Here is a 23,228-nt window from a genome sequence, read left to right as displayed (position 1 = left end):
AACCAGAAAAGACCTCAAATAGCCAGAGAAATGTTGAAAAAGAAAGCCAAAGTTGGTGGCATCACAATTACAGACTTCAAGCTCTATTATAAAGCTGTAATCATCAAGACAGTATGGTATTGGCATAAAACACAGACACATAGATCACCGAACAGAATAGAGAGCCCAGAAATGGACCCTCAACTCTATGGTCAGCTAATCTTCGACAAAGCAGGAAAAAATGTCCAGTTGAAAAAAGACAGTCTCTTCAACAAATGATGCTGGGAAAACTGGACAGCCACATGTAAAAGAATGTAACTGGACCATTTCCTTACACCACACACAAAAATAGACTCAAAGTGGATGAAAGACCTCAATGTGAGAAAGGAATCCATCAAAATCCTTGAGGAGAACACAGGCAGCAACCTCTTTGACCACAGCTGCAGCAACTTCTTCCTAGAATTTTCACCAAAGGCAAGGGAAGCAAGGGCAAAAATGAACTATTGGGACTTCATCGAGATCAAAAGCTTTTGCACAGCAAAAGAAACAATCAACAAAACCAAAAGATAACTGACAGAATGGGAGAAGATACTCACAAATGACATATCAGATAAAGGGCTAGTATCCAAAATCTAGAAAACACTTTTCAAACTCAACACACAAAGAAGAAATAATCCAATTAAGAAATGGGCAGAAGGGGCGCCTGGGTGGCTCAGTGGGTTAAAGCCCCTGCCTTCAGCTCAAGTCATGATCCCAGAGTCCTGGGATTGAGCCCCGCATCAGGCTCTCTGCTCAGCAGGGAGCCTGCTTCCTCCTCTCTATCGGCCTGCCTTTCTGCCTACTTGTGATCTCTGTCTGTCAAATAAATAAATAAATAAATAAAAATCTTTAAAAATTTAAAAAAATAAAAAAAAAATGAGCAGAAGACATAAACAGACATTTCAGCAAAGATGACATCCAAATGGCCAATAGAGACATGAAAAAGTGCTTGATATCCCCTGGCATCAGGGAAATATAAATCAAAACCACAATGAGATACCACCTCACACCAGTCAGAATGGCTAAGACTAACAAGTCAGGGAACAACAGATGTTGGCGAGGATGTGGAGAAAGGGGAACCCTCCTACATTGTTGGTGGTAATGCAAGCTGGTGCAGCCACTCTGGAAAACAGTATGGAGGTTCCTCAAAAAGTTGAAAATAGAACTACCCTAGGAACCAGCAATTGCACTACTGGGTATTTACTCTAATGATAGAAATGCAGTGATCCAAAGGGGCACATGCACCTAAATATTTATAGCAGCAATGTCCACAAATAGCCAAACTATGGAAAGAACCTAGATGTCCATCAAGAGATGAATGGATAAAGAAGATGTGGTATGCACACACACACACACACACACACACACACACAGGAATACTATGCAGCCATCAAAAAATGAAATCTTGCCATTTGCAACTACATGGATAGAACTAGAGGGTAACATGCTACGTGAAATAAGTCAATCAGAGAAAGATAATTATCCTATGATCTCTCTGGTATAAGGAATCTGAGGGGCAGGGCAGGGGGCCCAGGTAGGGTAGGGAGGGAAAATGTGGGACAGGATGGGATCGGGAGGGGGACAAACCATGGGAGACTCTTAGTCTTATGAAACAAACTGAGGGTTGCTGGCAGGGGGTGGGAGTGTAGGGATAGGGTGTTTGGGTTAGGGACTTCGGGGAGGGTATGTGCTATGGTGAATGCTGTGAAATGTGTAAGACTGATGATTAACAGACGTGTACCCCTGGGGCAAATAATACATTATATGTAAATAAAATTTTTAAAAAAAAGAAAGAATGTTTCTAAGTTCACAGGGAGTTGGGAGAGGGAACAGCTTAAATACCCTTGAAAATTTAATGAAAGCTTTTGTCCTTTCTTCGGTATATATTCCCACATGCACACAACATCTGCATATTACTTTAGGAGATTCATGGATTCACAAAACCAACCCACAGATTCAGGGCAATAAACACAACATGCTAGGGGAGTAGAATGTACCTGGATTTCAGAGAAGAATACCTGAGCTGACCTTTGAAAGATAAATAGTTCTTCAGACAATAAAAGTAATTAAGGCTATCACGGATGAGCACCGTAACTGTTTAACTTATAACTGTATTCCTCGTGTCTAGCACAGTACCTGACTCAGTGTAAGTTCTTTTTTTTTTTTTTAAAGATTTATTTATTTATTTGACAGACAGAAATCACAAGGAGGCAGAGAGACAGGCAGAGAGAGAGGAGGAAGCAGGCTCCCCGCTGAGCAGAGAGCCCGATGTGGGGCTCGATCCCAGGACCCCGGGATCATGACCCAAGCCGAAGGCAGAGGTTTCAACCCACTGAGCCACCCAGGCACCCCTCAGTGTAAGTTCTTAAATACATGTTAAAGGAATGAACAAGCACATATGGATAACTATAACCCGATAACTATAGGCCCCTTGTTGGGTCTGTTACACACTGGGATAAAAGGGTTAACAAACCTTTTCCTTTGCTGCTTGAGAATCTCACTTTTGGTTTAATCAGTGAGCTCTGTTGCCCTGGAAACCAGGTAGATGGTAGGCGTGAATAATATTGCTAGGCAACATCACTTATGGTAAAAATGACCCCTGACTGGTAAATTGCATCTGGACTGAAAGGAAGTATGAGTGAGCTGCAAATATCTGATAAGGGCGCCATGCTTTGGACTTGCCTGAACATGGTTCTTTGCAAGGAACCTAGAAACTATGCCAAAGAACTGTTACAAGAGATACTGGCTGCTTAGATCATGAGGCTTCTTCTCAAGGTAGCTCCTGCACCTGCTTGATTGTGGATTTTGGGTTTTATACCTGGAACTATGTCACATGGGAAGACAAGAGTCCCCTGCTACAGGACTCCTGCTGACAGAACTCCTGATGCTGCCCTGCTGGCAAGATGGCAAGAAATCTGGCATGTGGTAGTGTTGTGAGTCTGCATATTTCATTTATTTATTCGAGACAGAGAGAAAGAGGGAGCACAAGTAAGGGGAGGGGCAGAGGAAGAAGAAGAAGCAGTTCGCTGCTCAACCTGACATGGGGCTCGATCCCAGGACCCCAGGATCGTGACCTGAGCTGAAGGCAGATGCTTAACCAACTGAGCCACCCAGGCGCCCCATGAGTCTGCATATTTAACTGACTTTCACAAGACCTCTGGTGGGCACTACACACACCTTATTCCATTTAATGCTTACTACAATTTCATGAGGTAAGACTTTCTATTCCCCTGCTACAGAAGAGGAAAGATAGGCTCTGAAATGTTAAATCATCTGTGTTAAGTTCACAGAGCTAGAGGTGATAAATAAAGGCAGGATCTCAACCCAGGTCTTCTGGATTCCAAAACTGAATTCTTTCCATTGGAATACATTCCCTGACAATGCAGACCATCAGAAAAGGTGGGATGGGGGCAAACTGTGTGGGGTGTGACATGCCGACCTAAGGGGTAGGGACTGGTTTTTAGAGATAGGTGGGAAGCATCACATAATTTTAAGCAGGGAAGTGACAGGTCAGATTTGAATTTTTATAAAGAAGCAAGTAAGAGAACCTGTTTAGAGTGTGAAACAGACCTAAATAGGTTCCTAAATCTTCTCCAGCACTAAGATTCTCTGTCTCTTGACATTTTGCATGTAGTGTCAATGAACAGATTCCCAATACAGTGCAAAAGACACAGATGCCAAAATCTCACACGTGGTCACAGAGAGGAAACTGCACCAAGATTGACAGAGATCTGGGAGACTTGATGCACATTAGCACAAAATGTGGTATTTCAAACTGAACTTGAGCCTGTATCACAATGAATAAAAGCTGTATTATATCCCATAACTATCTACATAAGACATCAGGAGCAAGAAAGTGCCTAATTTACAAGTCATTGCAAAGATAAAAGTGTTTTTACAACAGAAAGAATTTTTCTGCTATTTTGAAAAACTTAAAACCTTTTAGAAGAAAGGATGTATTATAATCACAGCTCTACTCGAAGTATATCTGTTGAAAACTCTGAAACTTTGATATGATCTACTTCCCAAGAGAACTTTCAAAATAAAATAGATACCATTTTTTTCAAGGCAGTTTTTAGGTAAAAACCTGCTGAAGCCCAGAAAAAGAGTGAAGTGATTTCTTGAATTATCTCTTAACTTAAAATAACATGAACAACAACACATGCTTGCAATAAATTAAAATTTGCTAGTTATTTTTAATGCATCTTAACCACAAGCTTTAGGGACAAATAAAATACACAATGTTAATCAATGCTATTGATTGATGATGCTAAACATGTAGACAAGAAAATGAAATGCCCCTCAACTTTAAAATTAACCATTACTCAGTGATAATAACAATGGTAACACACATAGAGCCTTCACAGACTGTGACCAAGTGGACATTAAGAATCTTAAGAACAACATCAAATATGTAAAGCTCAAAATATGGCTGCCGAAATTTAGATAACTTCAACTGGTAATGCCCAACTGGTAGACAACAAATCCTATGAACCAAACTTTACATTTTATTACCATTATGTACATAGTACAATTAGACTTCATAAAAGTATCATTTTTTCCCCAAAAATGTTATCAACAATCTAATTTGTGCCTGTACTCATTTTTCCCTTCTTTGTTCTCTTTCAAAGAAAAGTGACTGCATTCATAGGAGGAGTTAGTTTCAGACTGTAATTATAGCTGGCCTGTCAAGTGGACCAAATGGTTGGATACTCTGACATCTCTTATGTTTCCATAAAGTCCATTCTACTTGTTTCCTTCTAGAGTTCTCAAAGTCTCCCTAAATGTTGGCTGACACCCAGCTCTGCTGGTGCAGGTGGAATGAGGAAGGCCTGTCCAGAGACCTTAGGAGACCTCACAAATGGACTGAAAATCAAAAGCTTTTATGTCTGAAAGTCTGTTTGGCCAACTGATGTATGTACCTCACATCTGGCATGAATTTATTTCTAGGAGATACAAACAAATTCTAAACACGATGAACATGCAGCTGTTTCTGAGACTATTTTTCAAAAAAGTAAATTCTGTCATTATTATTACTTGGTATTAGGGCCTAGCATAATCAAAAACTGTACCTGTTCAGACAATTTTTTTTTAGCGAGGGAGAGTGGGGGAAGGGGCAGAGGGAGAGGGAGAGAGAGGATCCCAAGCAGGCTGCACAATGACCATGGAGCCCAACATGTGGCTCGATCTCACGAACCTGAGATCATGACCTGAGCTGAAATCAAGTTAGATGCTTAACTGACAGAGCCACCCAGGTGCCCAAGTTAAGACAATTTTTATACAAATACTCTGAACTAGTAGAAATGTAAACTGGAGAATTTTATGGTAAGGAAATGAGGCATTATCTAGTTTCAAATGACCAAAACAGATGGCTAAAATCACATGTTCCTAAATTAAGAAAAAAAGATTGCTGGGACGCCTGGGTGGCTCAGTTGGTTGGACGACTGCCTTCGGCTCAGGTCATGATCCCGGAGTCCTGGGATCGAGTCCCGCATCAGGCTCCCAACTCCACGGGGAGTCTGCTTCTCCCTCTGACCTTCTCCTCGCTCATGCTCTCTCTCACTGTCTCTCTATGTCAAATAAATAAATAAAATCTTTAAAAAAAAAAAAAAAAGATTGCTATAATTAGCAGATTTCATGTACCTTGATTCTAATAGGTATTAAAAGCTACAATGAGTCTTAATAGATTAAACAGTCCTCTGTACCTTATTTCTATAATTTGCTTGATTAGAATAATTTCAATAAAGGGAAAAAAAAGGAACAAGGATTAGTCTTGCACTTTCCAAATGACCATCAATCACAGAACCCAAGGTACAACTTTATGCGGTTCACTCATCACAGGATTTTCTGCTGGTAGGACTCCTATAGTTGTATCTAATCCAACTCACTTTACAGATAAGCAAACTGAGGCCTAGAAAATTAAAATGACTTATTCCTAGATATTAAGGCTAGCCAGTATGCAGATCTTAACTCTCCTCCACCCGCTTATGAGAGGAGTTCCTGGTACAGATCAATCAACCTAACCCAAAGTGCCCTCCTGGAAAAGATGCTTACAGTTAGTTGGGTTTGATTATAGGACACATAAACCTCTTTGGGTTTTGTTTTATATTTAACAAGCACAAAAGCTGTCCTTACCACCCACATAAAACAGATAACTGAGGGAAAAATGAGAAGACCACTGGGTTTAATGCAAAAAGTCAACATGAAGTCCTTGTGCAGATACTGGAGGATGCTTGTTTTTCCAACAAACCGGCATGGGGCATGCTGCCCAAGAGTGAAATGTAAGCAAAGCCTTGAATCTCCTACTAAAGATTTTTCTGCATTGTTCAAGAGGCATACACTTGCCAGACACACAGGTGTGACAGGAAAGGGTTTCAGGTAAGCCTTGTTTAAGTGAGGCAAAGGTTAAGTCAAGTCAATGTTTATCTTCTCAGAAAGAAAAAGGGAGAAAATAAGGTCATTTCCCTGGGACACCTTAAAAATAGAGTCCTGAATCAAAACGACCTGACACACTAAACAAGATAACTTGCTAGTTTGCTAATAAGACCGAAGTGCAAAAGGGGGTGGAAGGAGTCTATAAAACCAACTAAAAAGAGCTTGTCAAGCTTTTGCTATCATATATATGGCAGCCTTTAACTCTTCCGACAGGTTTGGAAAACAGGCCTTATTATGTCCACTTAAGAACAAACACAAATCACAAGCATTACAGAATTTTAAGCAAAAAATAATAGGTCTTCTTTCTACAAAGAAGAGAAAGAAACCCAACAGGGGTTCCTGTTTAGAATGGAAGTTGGGCCTAAATAAGCTCCTAAGTTTTCTCCATCGCCAAGATTCAGCCTCCTGACATGTCGAAGAAGACTCACGTCAACTTGAGAAGTGCCTGAGGTGACATGGACAAGGCTCCCCAGCTATTAAGTGGTGAAGCTGGAGTTCAAACCCAAGGTCCCATTCTCCCACTCCTGCTTTACACCACTCAGCCTCCAGATGGTCACGGTTAGGGAGAGTGAAACTGTCCTGCCGGGTACACCTGTAATGCCTTCTCAATTCCATGATCAGAAAAAGGACTGACAAAAAACCAGAAGATTTAGTTCCTGCATGGGAAAAATCACTACAGGTAACCATTTTTTTATATCATCATCCCTTCCCGAGGAAATACAAATACCGGCCAATAATGAATGAGCATAGCCCTTATGGGGAGCAGTACAAGGAAACAGGGCTACACTGCACTTCACTTGCTCTTTCTGTGACTACTAGGTCCCCCCATTGTTATATAGGCATGCATGTTCCAGAAACTTCATGTGAAAATTCAACCAAAGCCTGAAACAGACTGAGAGAAGCACAAGTTTCTGAGTTTAACTACAACATGAACTGGAATCCTCTGGACATTTCAGGCTATAGTGGATCTGTCACAGACTGCATACTCTATAGCAACTTCAGCCCATAGGTAATCTGAGCAAGGACATTCTCCTCTCTTCCGTGGATTCAGTCACCTCATCTCCTACCCAAGATAATCACTCGGAGGTGCTCCATTCAAAATCCCCCCACTTATACTAGGGTAACTTTCCATGATCTCATCTACCTGGGGCACCGCCAGGAATCAGAAAGTAAGCAAGAGAGGCTGGTGGAAGGCTAAAATAAACATCCTACTGTTTATTCAATTCAACCCAGGAAGAATTTATTGAGAGTACACTATTCATCAGGCACTGTGGCCTGATGCTAGGGCTGACGGTGATAGAATAATAATTAGAGCAGTAGCCATCATATACCGAATGCCTACTATGTGCCAGGCACTGCTATAAATATTTAAATTCACTTGATTCTCCCAACAGCCCCATGAGGTAGCTCCTGTTGTCTGCTATACTTTTGAATAGGGAAACTGAGGCATGGAGTGGTTAAGTAACGTGCCCAGAGCCACAGCTGGTAAATGGTGGATGCAAACCCCAGCAGTCTGGCTTCTGAGTATCTACCACTAGCCACTACCCTACACTGCACTCTAAATATGAGTGGAGGTAAGAGATACAGGGATACAGGTCAATAAGACTATTCCAACATCCCAGAGCCTGCAGCTCAGATGGGAAGACAGGCAAATAGACCTGGGAGGAGCATATAAACCAACCCAAGGTTCAGGGAAGGCTCCTGGCAATAGATGCCCTGTCAGATAAATTTAGGTAGTAGCTAACCAGAGGGAGAGAGGGGGTGTGGGGCACATTCCAGGGGAGAGAGGAAGCTCTGTGCAGGTAGAGTCTGGCGTTCATTGAGACAAGGACCACTGAAAGAGGAGCAGTTTTCAGAAGTGGAGAAGGAGCCATCCCCAGATAAGCCTCAGGTACCCGTCTCAGAGGAAACATATCTAATGAAAAAATCTAACTTCTTTCTTTAAGGATGGTTAACAACAATAAGGTTTTGATCTGTCTTTCCAACCTACGAGTGGAAGCTGAAACTCAGGGGAAAGGCTCTGGGCCCAGGAAACAAGTAGGTTGACAGAAGGAAAGGAGAAGATGGAAAAAGTAACGAAAAGAGACACCTTGGGAATACAAAGAATATAGCAAAAGGCCTTTTCGCATCTCAACAGAATAATCACAGCACACTGCAAAGACAGGTAATAAGATTAACCTAATCATCAAGAAAAGGTTAATTTGTGCTCTGTATGCTCTGTTTTAATAAGCAGGGAAATAGGAAATGGATTTTCGAAAGGGACTAATAGAAATAGGTCAAATAAAAAGATGCGTTGCAAGAGCCTCTGGGATTTAGAAAATTTGCTTAATGTGGAACAAACCTCATTCACCAACATGATGGATAAAACATGCACCAGAGCCCATGCCTCTTTTCAGAAGAGACATGCTTCAGTGATCAGCACAGGCTTCCATCAAGATAAGTCTTCCTCCCTCAAAACCAGCATGCTATGTTCCCCTCTGTCACCTTTAGAAGGCCTAACTGCTCTATGATTGCTGGAGAGTTTTATAGTTGATTTTGTTCAAAGTGACATTAAGCTGGCTCTCATTCTAAGGCCATATACAGCTTCCCTGGTAATTACTTCAACAATTCTGATAGAAAAAAAGAAAACCATTGCCAGGCACAGAATTAATCAATGTAAAATACATTCCTTACCTGTCCTTTATTATGACTTCACCGCAGGACTGGCAATAAAATGTGCAACATCCTTGGGCTTGCAAGGTTTGATTAAACATTGAAATCAGTTCTAAAGAGAAATCGATGAAAGAGCAAATCTCAGAGGTGTGGGACAAATATATTAACATACTTGAAGAGTTTAACAGCCACAATAAATTACTATCAATAGACATTGTTTACGATCCACCCAGAAGTACACATTTAATTAGCATTATCTGATGACTCAACCAGAAGCAAATATTTTGACATGTTCTCAAAAACAACAGATTTTGCTAAGTGTTTCAGAGCTAGGTATCACCCTAGATTATGCCTGTAACATACCAGTGAGTTATTTCACTCATTCCATAAATACCAACATAAAGGAAGGAGAAAGGGAACAATTGCTTTCACATTAAGCCAACTACAAGGGGCCTCACCATCCTCAGCCTTCCTTGGCTATGTCCTACATCCAGTTTTTCATCAGTGTGACTGCTGCTTCTACTTCTTAAATTTAAGTTTAATTTGATGAAAACAAAGTCTAATTCCACTCTGGCCGATCACCAGTACATACAAACAAGAAGAATCTTGAAACTGGTCTTCATTGGACAGGTTCCTGGGAATGGAATGGCTCCTAAGAAGAATTCAATCTTCTAAGAGCAAAACTCAATTTCTGATTAAAGCTGTGGAAAATATTATTTCCTCCATTTTGTGAAGCACAGCATTCCCTCAGTTTCCATTATTTTATTCATGAAGAAAGGAAACTTTCAATTCCCAAAAAAGTCCCCCAAAACAAAACATCCACACACGAAAATATGTCTGTAAAAAAAAAAATTTAAAGGAATGAGGTCATACTCATTAGAATTAAACAATTTGAACTTGGTTTATGTTACTTTGTATGTATGTTAAGATTTTAAAGACTGATGGTAGAAAGTTTAACCGTTGGCAATTAAAAATTTATCCTTTTAATTTCTGGGGGTATCTGCCAATCCCTGTAGCACTGAGGTGAAGTAAACGGTGTTCTTTAATTTTGAGCAGATATTAAGTAGACCTGGGTAAGTCATCCAAAATAGTCTTTTCCAAACCAAGAAACAAATTTTCAGTGAAACACTCCCCTCTGCTGGTCACCCAGCATGATTCCCACAGCTCAGGGTCAAGTCAGAACTGCCGGACCAGGTGGCATCGTGGGAAAGCACTGCCACTTGGGGATGAATCCCATGCTGGTGCTGTCTCAGACTTTATGTAGCCACTTCCATGTCAAGGGTCCTGATCTGACCTATGTTACATTCAGAATACCACAACAATAGGCTTACTATAGGCCTTAAAAGAACATTTACAGGTGAAAAGTCAATTTTTTAAAAAATTTTTTTAAAAATCTCAAAACACAACTGAATGCTAACAATGTCAAGTCTTCCTACACTACATTTTGATTCAAGTCAACATCAGTATGCACCAGTCTGATATTTATTCATTCAGCAAATATTTATTCACCACTTATTAAGCGGAAAGCACCAAGGCTATTAAGTACTGAGATCTATTTTGCATATCCTTCCATGCACTGCAGAACAGGGCTTTGAAAGTCTTCCTTTTCAGATATTTGAGTAAAATGTTTTAAAAATGTAAAGCCAGAGCAGACCAATGAAATCAAGCAATATGCGAACCAACAATCAGCAGCCAACTTACTCTGTCCTACAGTTACAATGAAATAATCCTGCTTGCTGATTTAACTTTTCTTTAATAGTTCAAGTTTTGCTATTTATTAACCATGCAGGCAACAAACCAATTGTTTCTGTAGAAGACCCCATACCTCCTCAGTATGGGACCTAAAGTCACAAATCCAGAAAACCAGCAGATCTAAAAATACCCCAATGCAGCTTTTGTGCCCACCTTTGCCCACTTTCCATCACCATCAGTCTATTTTCCGTCTTGGTGACCCCATTCTTCTTTCCATGGTTATTACAGTAGTCATTCTTAGCATGTGGATATGTCACTTAAGCTCCATGACATTTTGGTTCCCTATGCCTTATTCCTAAATCCAACTCTGCCCAACTCAAGACTAGTTATTCACTGATTAAGGACTTGAGTGAAAATTACTCTCCAATGAAAAAAGCAGCACAGAACTCGGCGGAATTCTCCACATCTCCTACATGGCTCTTCAAAACCATCCTGCTGACCCCACCTCGAGACTCCACGAAGCTCAAATGAAAGGCTTAGTATAGATGAGGCAGCCACGAAGTCTCAGAATGCAGTTGAGAATCATAATCCTTTCCTGATAATGAGCATCTCACGGGTCTGTTATAGACTATTTCCCCTTTTCACATCATTTTTAATTCTCTAAAGCACATTGCTTACATGGGAAGAGATGCAATGAGCCAATAATTTTATTCAGTAAGTTATTCTGAGAAATATTTCTACCATCTTACTGACTCAACCTGGCAATAACAAAATACTAGAAATATAACAGGCATAGCAATAACCAAAATCAAATTATGCATAAAACTCAATTTCAAAATCTGTATCTATAGTGTTCTATTTGAAAATGTCTCTCCATGGATGGGATCATTTCCACCACTCAGTTCTCTGGGCAAATATTGTCCCTCCTCAGAGGGGTCTTCCCTGACTACCTTTCACCCTAGTCCCTCCCTACCCCATTATTGTGCTCCTCTTTGACCACAGCACTTTTCTCTATATCCAAGTAACTTATTTGTTCATTATCTGTTCCCACCCACAAGAACGTGAGAGTGTTCACCTCTGTATCCCTAGCACCTAGATCAAAGCCTAGCACACAGTGTAAAGCAGCATTTGTTGACTGGATGAATTTCTATGTCACACTTTAAATTCCACCAGGTCTTGCACAACTACCAACTGATTTCATCTTCCTATCAACACTGTGAGCTTGGTAATTTCACAATTAAAGAAACAAAGCAGGGGTTATGTGGGAAATCTCTGTGCCTTCTGCTAATTTGCTGTGAACCTAAGACTACTCTAAAAATAAAATCTAGGGGAGCCTGGGTGGCTCAGTGGATTAAAGCCTCTGCCTCTGGCTCCGGTCATGAACCTAGGGTCCTTGGTTCAAGCCCTGCATTGGGTTCTCTGCTCAGCAGGGAGCCTGCTCCCCCCACCCACCCTGCCTCTCTGCCTATTTGTGATCTGTCTGTCAAATAAATAAATTAAATATTTTTAAAAAATAAAATAAAATCTACTAGAAGAAAAAAAAAAAACCCCCACTAACCACCCCTTCACCCCCAGCCCACTGAACAAAGCTCTAGAAAAGTAAGCAGCAAGCTCTACTGCACAGCTAATAACTGGCAGAGCCGACAAAGAACCTTCTGACCAGCTCTTTCTATGCTGCTGCTGAACAGGCTTTTTCATCCGGGAAAAGGTCAACTTTTCAAAGAAAAAATCACCTTTGATCTACAATGAACAACTAAATGCAGAAACAGGAGCGCTGGGATCACTCACTGGCATCAGATTCTGCCCGCACCTGCAGTCGCAGGTGCAGTCCCTCTCCCGGGACATACTGCAGTCCTCGGCAGGAGGAAGGCACGAGCCTGACCTCTGCTGGAAGCTGGAGCTCTGTGCAGCCTTCCGGGGTCTTCACCTGGAGTGAGCACGGCACTACAGAAATATCCATGGGCATACCCCCTTCTTTAGGCTCCCTGGTGATTAAAAACAAAACACACAAAAAATTACTTCTCAGGGATGAAAACCACATGATAAAACAGACAAAAATGGCCAAGGATCTGTTTCTCTTCAATATAGTCTACTGTCTAAAGTCACTGCCCCCAAAAGAATAGCAGGGAATGGATCATAAAGGAAGTCATTCTATAAAAGATTTCGATCAGGTCAGAGAGTACTTTTCACTGTCACTGTAACATGAAAGTTCGGGGATGTATTTCTTATTCTTGGCTTTTTTTTATGGCAATGATGCATTTATAAATGTGCACTTTTCCCCCATTGCTAATAGTGATCCTGTGCCCCAATTCTCTATCCTAATGCTTCCTGCAGTTACTCCAACCTGGACCTTCCTGGGGTTGCTCCCACAGCCATTCTACTTGCACCGTCCACCTTCCATTTCCTAAAGCCCACTATTTCCTCCCAGCATCTCCCCAACTTCAGGTTCTTTGAATCAGCACAGTCTAATGCTGGCCTATTGTACATCAGGCACTTGTTCTTTAGAATATTTTGTCAGAGGACTCAAGGCACGAACAGACAATGGCTTTTTCATCTTTGCATCCCATAACCCTAGCACAGTTTCTTAAATTCATTCACTCTCTCTCTCATTCGTTCAATACAGCTTCTTTGAGTTCTGTAACTGCCAGGTACTAGGACTACAACCATTAACAAGATACCTTCTCTGCCCCTCACTGCCCACCCCAAGTAGGACACAGGCAAGTAACAGGAATGTGCAAGGGAGCCTGAAAACATCGTGTTGGCCAGGCCAGGGCCAGGAGCAGCAGGCCACACTGTGGGAGGGGACTGGGGGGGTGTGGGCAGCCCACCACCCCAGGGACAGGTTCCTCATAATCCAGAACCACAGGACCACCATCTTCACAGACACCAAGGAGTGGAGCACCATGCTCGGGCTGAAGTGCATCCTCGAGGATATCCTCAAGCGGCCATCCAATGAGCAGTAACTGCAAAGATGACCAGTATCTGGATGATGACAAGACATTGGGAGAGTGTGGCTTCACCAACTGGATGGTGCGGCCGCATGCACGATGGGTGGGTCTGGCCTTCTGACCAGCTCTTTCCACTCAGCTGTCCACCAGTGGAAGGGCTCCAGGCCCTGTACATTGAGCCCTTCTCCAGCCTTCCTGAGCTGCCCATTGTGATGAAGCTGCAGGACTCAGGAAGCAGTGCCAGTGAAAGGCGGTGCAGAGGGAGCGCCTGGGCTGGCCCCCAGTGCCCTATCCCCTCTAAGAGATACAGCTGTCAAAACAAAACAAACAAACAAACAAAAACTGCATTGCACTGGTCTGATAAATATGGAGTACTATGGAAGCATCGGGAGGCCTGCAGTGACTATCACAGGTCAAGCTGTGTTATTTGAACAGTAAATGGATAAGCCAGGGAAATATCCTTGCTTCTAAGACTATGACAATTATAATTGTAATTACAATTTTTTGTACAAAATTTTTTGAACAATTTTTTGTACAATTTTGTACAATTTTTTTACAAATAATTGTAAACTATTTTATTTACAATAAAGTATTGTCATTTGACATACAGGATTTTGATAAGGAGACCAGGATTACATGAAACAAAAGGTACAGGAGAAAAAAACTAAATTAAAAATAAATAAATAAAACAATCTAGTGATGTATGACTATGAAAGAACTGGCGAGTCCAAGTTACTACAAACACAAATCATTTGGTATAGGCAATCGAGAGTAAAATACAGTCTGTCCCCTGTCCACCAGGGACCAAAAGTACAGCAGGGGATGAAGACATAGAGAAATGGTCCTCGTATAAAGCTAAAATACATTTAGCATTGTAACAGAGGTACCGAGCCTTCAGATTCCGTTTTAAGTGTAGACAGCAGGGAGAGGCCAGCAACTCAGAATAACTTAAACACAGAAGGCAGGCCATCTACTTGAGTATTACCTAAGCACAGAGATCATACCATGCATTCAGGTGTGAATCCTGATTAGGCCTCTTAATTCCCCTTAGAAAATCTTAAGATTATTTTCTGGCTAGTTCCTTTTGAAGGCATCTGGACCTGTATTTAACTGGCAAGAACCTAAGTCTTTTCCAAGAAACACAACCTTAAACTCCTGAGTCAAAAGTCTAGCTTTTTTGTTTTGTTTTGTCTTAAAGAGAGAGTACCAGCAGGAGGAGAGGAAGAGAGAGAGAGAAAAAAACAGAACCTTAAGCAGGCTCCACGCTTAGAGCAGAGCCCAATGTGGGGCTCAATCTCATGACCCTGAGATCACAACATGAGCCAAGATCAAGAGTTAGATGCTTAACAGACTGAGCCACCCAGATGCCCCAGAGTCCAAAGTCTAATTTTAAGAATTGATGTTTAAGAAATAATAATCCTCTGAAAAAGAGGTCAGAAGGACCAGATAGCATATATTTCAGGTTTTGCAGGCTATATATGATCTGTTGCATATTATACTATGTATTCTATTTTTAACAATGCTTTAAATAATGTAAAATCCATTCTCAGTTCATAAACTGTACTAAAACACACCACAGGTTAGATTTGGCCCATGGGCTATAGTTTGCTGAACATTGCTCTAAATAAAGATACACAATTTGTCCATTTTGCTACTTCACTGATTTTCAAACTGGACTGTGTCATTGGCACGAGAAGTGCCTCAAGGGAGATAACAAACACAGTTAAGATTTTATTTATTTATTTGACAGAGATCACAAGTAGGAAGAAAGACAGGCAGGGGGTTGGGGGGAAGCAGACTCCCTGCTAAGCAGAGAGCCTGATGTGGGGCTCAATCCTAAGACCCTGAGGTCATGACCTGAGCCAAAGGCAGAGGCTTAACCCACTGAGCCACCCAGGTGCCCCAATAACTGTGTTTCTAAGCCTCAGCCCCACCCCATCTCTGGCTGACCACTCTTCTTCCCCTTCATGAAAAGTTCAGCCCATTAGAGGTCTGAGTAAGGTAGGAGGTATCAATAGAAGTGTGGGAGAACCACAGTCTTGGGGTGGAGGTGAGGAAGAAGGGCATCCACTAGGACAGCCACCCCGCAGGGATGTCAGATCTTAAGAGGGATGAAGAGTCTAAGGGGGTGGGAGTGGCAACTCGGGGTTCCAGAGCCTGCCTCAGACTGCTCAGGCTGCCAAAACAAAACGCCATAGACTGGGGGCTTAAACAACACACATTTCTTATAGTTCTGATGGCTGAGAAGTACAAGATCAAGGCGCCAGGGGATTTGGTTGTCCTTGAGAGCCCTCTACTAGGTTTGTAGACGGCCACAACCTCACCGTATCCTCACACTGTGAAGAAGAGAAGCAGCTTTGGTATTCCCTCTTTTAAGAGCACTAATCCCATTGCGGTGGTTCCACACTCATGACCTCATCTAAACCTACTTACCTCCCAAAGTCCCCATCTCCTAATACCATCATATTGGGGGTCAGGGCTTCAACACGTGAATTTTGAGGGGACACACAAAAATTCATTCTGTAACAGAACCCAATGAGGAGCCAAAATGAGGAAGGTGTCAACACTGACTGAGGAGGGGGAGGGAAGCAGCGAAGGATGCCAGCATGAGATGACTTACACAGAGAGGAATTGACTAAATAAATGTAAGTCCTGAGAATAACGAAAGCCAGGATTCTCACTGTCAGAGACCAGAATTACAAAGAGGGAAAGGGAAAAAATCAGAATGGATCCTATGGTGGTAGACCAGAATTGAAAATACCTGTGAGGAGTCATGGTTTTTAATGTACATATAAAGAGATCCAGTAATACAGATGTCTATGTGTGTAGCTGTACGTATGATATACAAACACAAATACATATGCATACATTTGTACATGAACATTATGTATATGTCACATGCACACTCTAGTTTTGTCCACTAGGGCCTGGAAAGAGTAACATGTCAGTCAATAATAATGAGGATACTTTGTGCTTAGATTTTGGTTTCTAAAGGTCACTTTCTACTTTTTTTTTTTTTTTAAAGATTTTATTTTTTTTTGAGAGAGAGAGAGAGAGAGAGAGATCACAAGTAGGCAGAGAGTCAGGCAGAGAGAGAGAGGGGAGGAAGCAGGCTCCCCGCAGAGCAGAGAGCCCGACACAGGGCTCGATCCCAGGACACTGGGATCATGACCTGAGCCGAAGGCAGAGGCTGTAACCCACTGAGCCACCCAGGCGCCCCAGGTCACTTTCTACTTTAATTTTTTTTTTAAGTTAATTTATTTGAGAGAAAGAGTGAGAGTATGCGCTCACGCAGGTGTGAGATGGGGAAGGGGCAGAGGGAAAGAATCTTAAGCAGACTCCACGTTGAGGAGGGACCCCAATGCGAGGCTCGATCCCCTGACCCTGATACTGAGACCTGAGCAGAAATCAAGAGTTGGATGCTTAACCAGCTGTGCCACCCAGGCACCCTAGTGATTTTCCACTTTAAAACAAATGAACATACACAAAACAAAATAACATTCCTGAAAAAATAACTACATCCAGGGATGGAACAGGAAAAGAATGAGATGAGCCTGGAACATGTTGCTGTGCAAAGAAAGAAAATTAATCAAAGAGTAATAGGAACATGTTAAAAAAAGAACATATTAAAAAAAGAATAATAGGAACATATTAAAATCCTCTTGAAGGGAATCCCCCAGACACATCTGGTATAACAAGAGCAAAAAAAAATGTAACCCAATGAATAAAAGATCATGGGTCCATGCTGATGTAAATAAATGAATAAAATGCAAATCTGATGAGGAACAAGGGTATTTACACATAGTCGCAATAGACTTCTCCAATTAATACTTATGGAATATAAAGAGAAAAAGAGTCTTGCCCGACTAAATCAGTTTAGAGTAGGAAGTTAGAACCTGCTATTGGACTCAACAAATCTGATATCAGAAGCATGAAGAATTCTCGTGTTGTGTTCTTTGTCAACCTTGTAACATTCTTCCTGAATACTGAAGCTCTTTGCAGTGTATATCAAAACTACCCATGAGCGTGGGAATACAAAAGGTTTGCATTCCTGTATATGTGACAAAAGGTTTATGTTTGTGTGTGTGTGTTTACTCCACTACAGATTCGTCTTTCTTCTTTCCTGTAAAAGCAGTAATCCAGTCAGACAACTTTACAGAGGCCCTGTTCTGATGTGCATTTACTGTGAGCTTTTGCCTGCCTGTGCTACTTTTACTTTTAAGCCAGAGCACCCAAGCTTCTGCCTTCTGGAATATAGAGAAATAGTTTCATCCTGCGCTCCCCTTGTTCTGTAGTTACTCTGATGGTAGTAGGTAGGGTTCCTAAAGTTTGCAGTATTCTCTTCTTTGAATGGCTGAGGGAGGGGAAGGGAAAGAGCATCCTATTTCTTTTATGACAGTGCACATTGGCTAGTTTAAAGTGTATGCTTGTATTTCCTTATCACTAAAATACTGTTCAATTTTGTTTTCATAGACAAGGAAAAATATTTTGCATTAATTAACTCCTCTATTTAAAAAGGGACGGTTTAAGTTGAACCATTATAGCTTCACACTAAATCTTTTCCTAAATAAAAATGTTACAGCCCTAGGGAGAAAAAAAAAAAAAAAAGAGTAACTTTATAGTGGAGACAGCAGACATTATCCACGTGCTCAAAGTTAACATGAACTTTAATGGAATAAGTCAAAATCATGTGATACCTGATAGGATGTAATAAGAATGCAGCATCACTTCTGTGATATTCCTGCCAGAGGTATATAATCTGAACCCAATCTTGAGACAAGGATATTCCACAAAATAATTAGGCTGTAATCTTCAGAAGTGTCAAGATTGTGAAGGTTAAGGGAAACTGAGGAACTCTTCCAATTTTAAGAGACTAAGGAAACATGACAATGAAATGCAATGCATGATTCTGAACTGTGTTCTTTTACTATTAGAGACATTATGTAGACATGTGGCAAAATTTGAGTGAGGTCTTAGTGTAAGATGGTTGTAACATATTCCTCAGCTTTGAAGGTTGCATGGTGGTTACAGGGGGATGTTCTTTTTTTTTTTAAGATTTTATTTATCTATTTGACAGAGAGAGATCACAAATAGGCAGAGAGGCCGGCAGAGAGAGAAGGGGAAGCAGGCTGCCTGCTGAGCAGAGAGCCAGATGCGGGGCTCGATCCCAGGACCCTGAGATCATGACCTGAGTGGAAGGCAGAGGCTTAACCCACTGAGCCACCCAGGTGCCCCGGAATGTTCTATTTGTAGGAAATCCCCAGTAATGTATTCAGGAGTGACAGTAACTTATTCTCAAGGTTGAGACTGTCCAAAAATAAAGTGTTTGAGACTCTAATTGTCCACAGCTTTTACATACTTGAAGCTTCCTTCACCCTGTACTTACATTCTTTCAGATACCACACCCTACTTGAAACTATCCAATGACTTCCCATCAAACTTTGATTATAATCTACAATTCTTTCCATGGCCCATAAGACCCACAGATATACTGGAGACAGTTGTTAAAATTCCAGGGATTTTGCAAAATAGTTGACATCACTTGCCTGACATCATCCATGGTGAAAGACTATCTCCACCACAGGAATCAGTAAAAGCTACAAATTGGGAAGATTTCCTGTTAGTTTCATTGGTTTTCTAAGAATGCAGGTTGTTAAACATTTACTAACATACCTTTTTGTAAGACCACTTACTATGTGCTCCACCAGCCCACCCACATCTCTCTGAACTTGGCACCTCTTCGTACTTGCTATTCTCTTGGAGAGAAACAGTCTTTCATCAGAAATTATATAGTTCTAAACCTCTCCCCTTTTGGTTTATTACTCAAGTATTGCTTTTTCAATTTTTCTCCCTATCCTTTTTTATTTTTTCTATGTATTTATCTCCTTTCAATATCATTTATATTTTATTTATTTTGTATAATTTCTGCTCACCTCTGACCCACTGCCACCATTAGACCAAAAGCTCAACAACAGCCAAGAATTTTCGTCTTTGCTATTGTCACTGCTCACAGTTGGATACCCAGCACTCAGAATCTGAGCTTTCAGCACTAGAATAAGAACTCAGTAAACACCTGTGCACTGAATAAATGAATGGCCAAGGTTTACCCCAGGAATACTAAGATGGCTTAACATAACAGATTTTTCTAATGCAATTCACAGATGTAAATATGAAAGAAAAAAAATGAAATCACAGTACATGTACAAATCATACAGAAAATACAGTTATCTATTCATGATCAAAACCTGTAGTAAAGTAGGAATAGAAAGGAACCATGCAATTTACCACATAGACTTGCCAAAAGTCAATTTCATTGCACTTAATGATAAAATGCTAGAAACATTTAAGATTAGGAAGAAGAAAGGTCAATCATACCATTTACATTAATTATAAACAGACTAAAAAGTTTAATTAAAATACAGAGATTATCAGAGTGGACTCAGAAATACTCCACCCAGGGTGCCTGGGTGGCTCAGTGGGTTGAAGCCTCTGCCTTCGGCTCAGGTCATGATCTCAGGGTCCTAGGATCGAGGCCCGCATCGGGCTCTCTGCTCAGCAGGGAGCCTGCTTCCTCCTCTCTCTCTCTGCCTGCCTCTCTGCCTACTTGTGATCTCTGTCTGTCAAATAAATAAATAAAAATCTTTAAAAAAAAAAAAGAAAGAAAAGAAATACTCCACCCAGCATAGGATTTTAAAAATTTATATATAAAGGCATAGGTTAAACAGTAAAAGGAAAGAAAGACATACATGATGCCAAACAGTACAGTCAAAGGTTTCCTGAAAAAGACATTGTGTTATTTCAATGGGAGAAATGGCACTCTTTTAAACTAATGGTGATGGAACTACCAGATATTCTTATAGGGAAAAAAATGAAATTTGGCTCCTATCTCACTCCAAACACAAAAAATGAACTTCACCTAAATATAAAAGTTAAAACTATATAACACATAGGAAAAATTTTACAACCTTGAGGTAAGTAAAGATTTCTTAAGATACGAACAACACTAACCATTAAAGAAAAAAATGCAATAAACTGAAGTTTATTATAATTTAAATATTCTGTTCCTGAAAAGACACTATTAGGAAAATGAAAAGGTAAATTTCTGACTGGGAGCAAGTGTCCACATCTTCACAAGGCATAAATAAGATAGGTCTTATTTCCAGATACTAGAAAGAAGTTTTTAAATTCAACAATAAGAAAAACCTGATTTTTTATAATGGCAAAAAATTAGATGACACTTTCCAAAGGAACATGTATGAATGACCAAAAAGCAAATGAAAAGATACTCAACATTATTAATCCAGAAAATGCGAATTAAAATGACAGTGAGACTTTACACCATAATAGAATTAGGTAATTACCTAGGAGAAATGAAATGTATATCAACTAAAATGCTATAGCAACTTTATTCTTAATAATCAAGTTCTAGAAACACACAAAATATCCAGCAACAGAATGGGTAGATATATTGTCTATTAATACAGTAGAAAATTACTCAGAGAAAAATAGACACAGATAAAACAGGAATCCCAGAAGCACTGTTGAAGGAAAGCAGCCAGAAACAAAAAAGTACATACTGGATGAAATCCTTTATATACAGTTCATGAAGTGGCAAAATCAATCCTTATTGAGTGAAATCAGAAGAGTGGTTACTTTTGTTTTCCTGAGGGGCAAGTTGGTGATAAAACTCAACAGCCAAAGACCATTAGGGACAAACTAGTAGTCTAGCAAAGTCAGGTTTCTTCACTTGCTTAAACAAGGGAGAGTAACCCAGAGAAACGTTGAGGGTCCCCTTCGATGACAGGACATAGGGACTTTGTCTTGCTCTTGTTTTGCTAAGTTTGGGGCTACTCATAATCCTACAAAGTGGACTGTAATTGGAGATACTTACCTGAATCTATGATTTGAGATGGAGAGGGAGAAACAGAGAAACAAAAGAGAAAGAAGAAAATAATAAATATCATCCGTATTTGACAATTGAAAAACCAGATTACGTTTAATCTGGTTTTTCAATTGTCAAATACGGATGATATTTATTATTTTCTTCTTTCTCTGCTTCTGTGAAAAAGCCAGGATTTGAACTCCGTTCTCCTGCCAAACCCCAAACTGCCACACCTATACCTGGACGATTTAAGGAAAAGGCCGATTAAGGAAAAGCATCAGCCTACCTCTTGAGCGGCCCGGAGTAGTAAAAGTTCCAGGACTTTAACATCTAACTTACTCTCTTTGACTCGGCAGTCACAAGGGAATAATCGAGGGGGCCACATACTACCAAGCAAACGCGGGAACTTTTCTCCTAAAAGTTTCCTGTAGCTGTAGTGAATAACAAGTGAAACGTTTGGTGACTTCTCATTGGAACGCGGAATGCGAATACAAGAATGAGCTCCAATAAGAAGTCTGCACCCTTTGTTCGTCGTTCAGTGAACGTGTCCGTCTTGCTGCAGACAACAGCGTGGGGGCGAGGGGGGAGGCGAGGACCAACCCGAGTTTACGCACAAAACAGGAAGCTCTCACACTGGACCTTATCCTCTAGTGAGGATCCCCCAAAAGAAGCAGGCAAGGCACTTTTGGGGGGGGCACTGGTTTTGGAAAAGCCTGGCACTGTTACTTTACATCAGTGCTCCTCAGACTTTTTAGTGTGTATCTTGAGTCCTGGAAAGCGGGTTAAAATATAAGTTCTGATTCGGCAGGTCTGGCGTGGGGCTGAGACTCTGCATTTCTAAAAAAGCTCCCAGGTGATGCCGAGATTACGGGGGAACAAAAGCACGAGGGATGGGAGGGGAAACTCCACTTTGAGGAAATGACAGGCTCTAAGCAATTGGAAAGAAACTCAAAACTCCGCCCTTTGGAGGGAGAGAGAGGCTCCCTGGCAAGCGGAAACACAGCGGAACGCAGCAGAAACGCGGCTACGCACCGCGCCCATCTGCCCACACGCCCAGCGCCGGCCTTACCCCAGGATCAGCAGCGCGCTCTGCAGCCGTCTCCGCACCTCCAGGAACACGCGCGTCCCCGCCGCAGCGGCCGCCATAGCCGGCGCCCAGGCGCAGGTTCAGGGGAATAAGGGCCAGCAGGGCCCAAAGCGGTTGCACGTGCGGCTGTGGCGGCCGCGCTGTGGCGGCAGGGTGCGCGTCCGGGACCCGATCCCTTGGCCCACACAGCCCGCCAGCCTACAGCGCCGCCTGCCGGGCGGAGAACGCGCTGCCGCGAGAACTCGACCTGGGGGCGTGAGCGTTTTCACGTCCCTGCCGGAGTCCGAGCGCCGACAAAGGTGGAGCAGCGAGAGGCAAACGGTGCTCCCCCGCTTCCTCTCGTGGGCGTGGCCCGGCGCGGTAGTCTCCCAGGAAGTGACCTTAAAAATCCGAGCCGAGTGCAGGTGTCAGAATGAGGCTGGAGGGGAGGGGGATGATGGAAGGAGAAGATACAGGAGGGCCCTGACCCCAGAAGGTTGAAGAGCAGATATATTCACCCCAAACCAATCTTGTT

The 23,228-nt window shown here is 41.6% G+C and overlaps 1 protein-coding gene across 3 annotated transcripts in view; it reads right to left on the bottom strand.

The window, feature by feature from the left end:
* The window catches only part of UBE3D (ubiquitin protein ligase E3D), a 164,263-nt gene extending 141,352 nt beyond the window's left edge, over positions 1 to 22,911 (bottom strand). The window contains exons 1-3 of one of the 3 annotated variants that reach the window (XM_044246552.1): positions 22,697 to 22,911; positions 12,586 to 12,782; positions 9,127 to 9,217 (exon numbers count right to left, since the gene is read on the bottom strand). In XM_044246552.1, the coding sequence (XP_044102487.1) occupies positions 9,127 to 9,217; positions 12,586 to 12,782; positions 22,697 to 22,773 (365 nt within the window). In that variant the 5' untranslated portion in view covers positions 22,774 to 22,911. The other 2 variants (XM_044246561.1, XM_044246570.1) reach the window with 2 other exon arrangements.
* Positions 22,912 to 23,228: the final 317 nt, after the last annotated feature.

This window comes from Neovison vison, chromosome 1 (genome assembly GCF_020171115.1).
Source record: "Neovison vison isolate M4711 chromosome 1, ASM_NN_V1, whole genome shotgun sequence".
NCBI lineage: Eukaryota > Metazoa > Chordata > Mammalia > Carnivora > Mustelidae > Neogale > Neogale vison.
The sequence above is the reverse complement of the archived record's forward strand: the minus strand, read 5'-3'. Positions and strand labels throughout refer to the sequence as shown.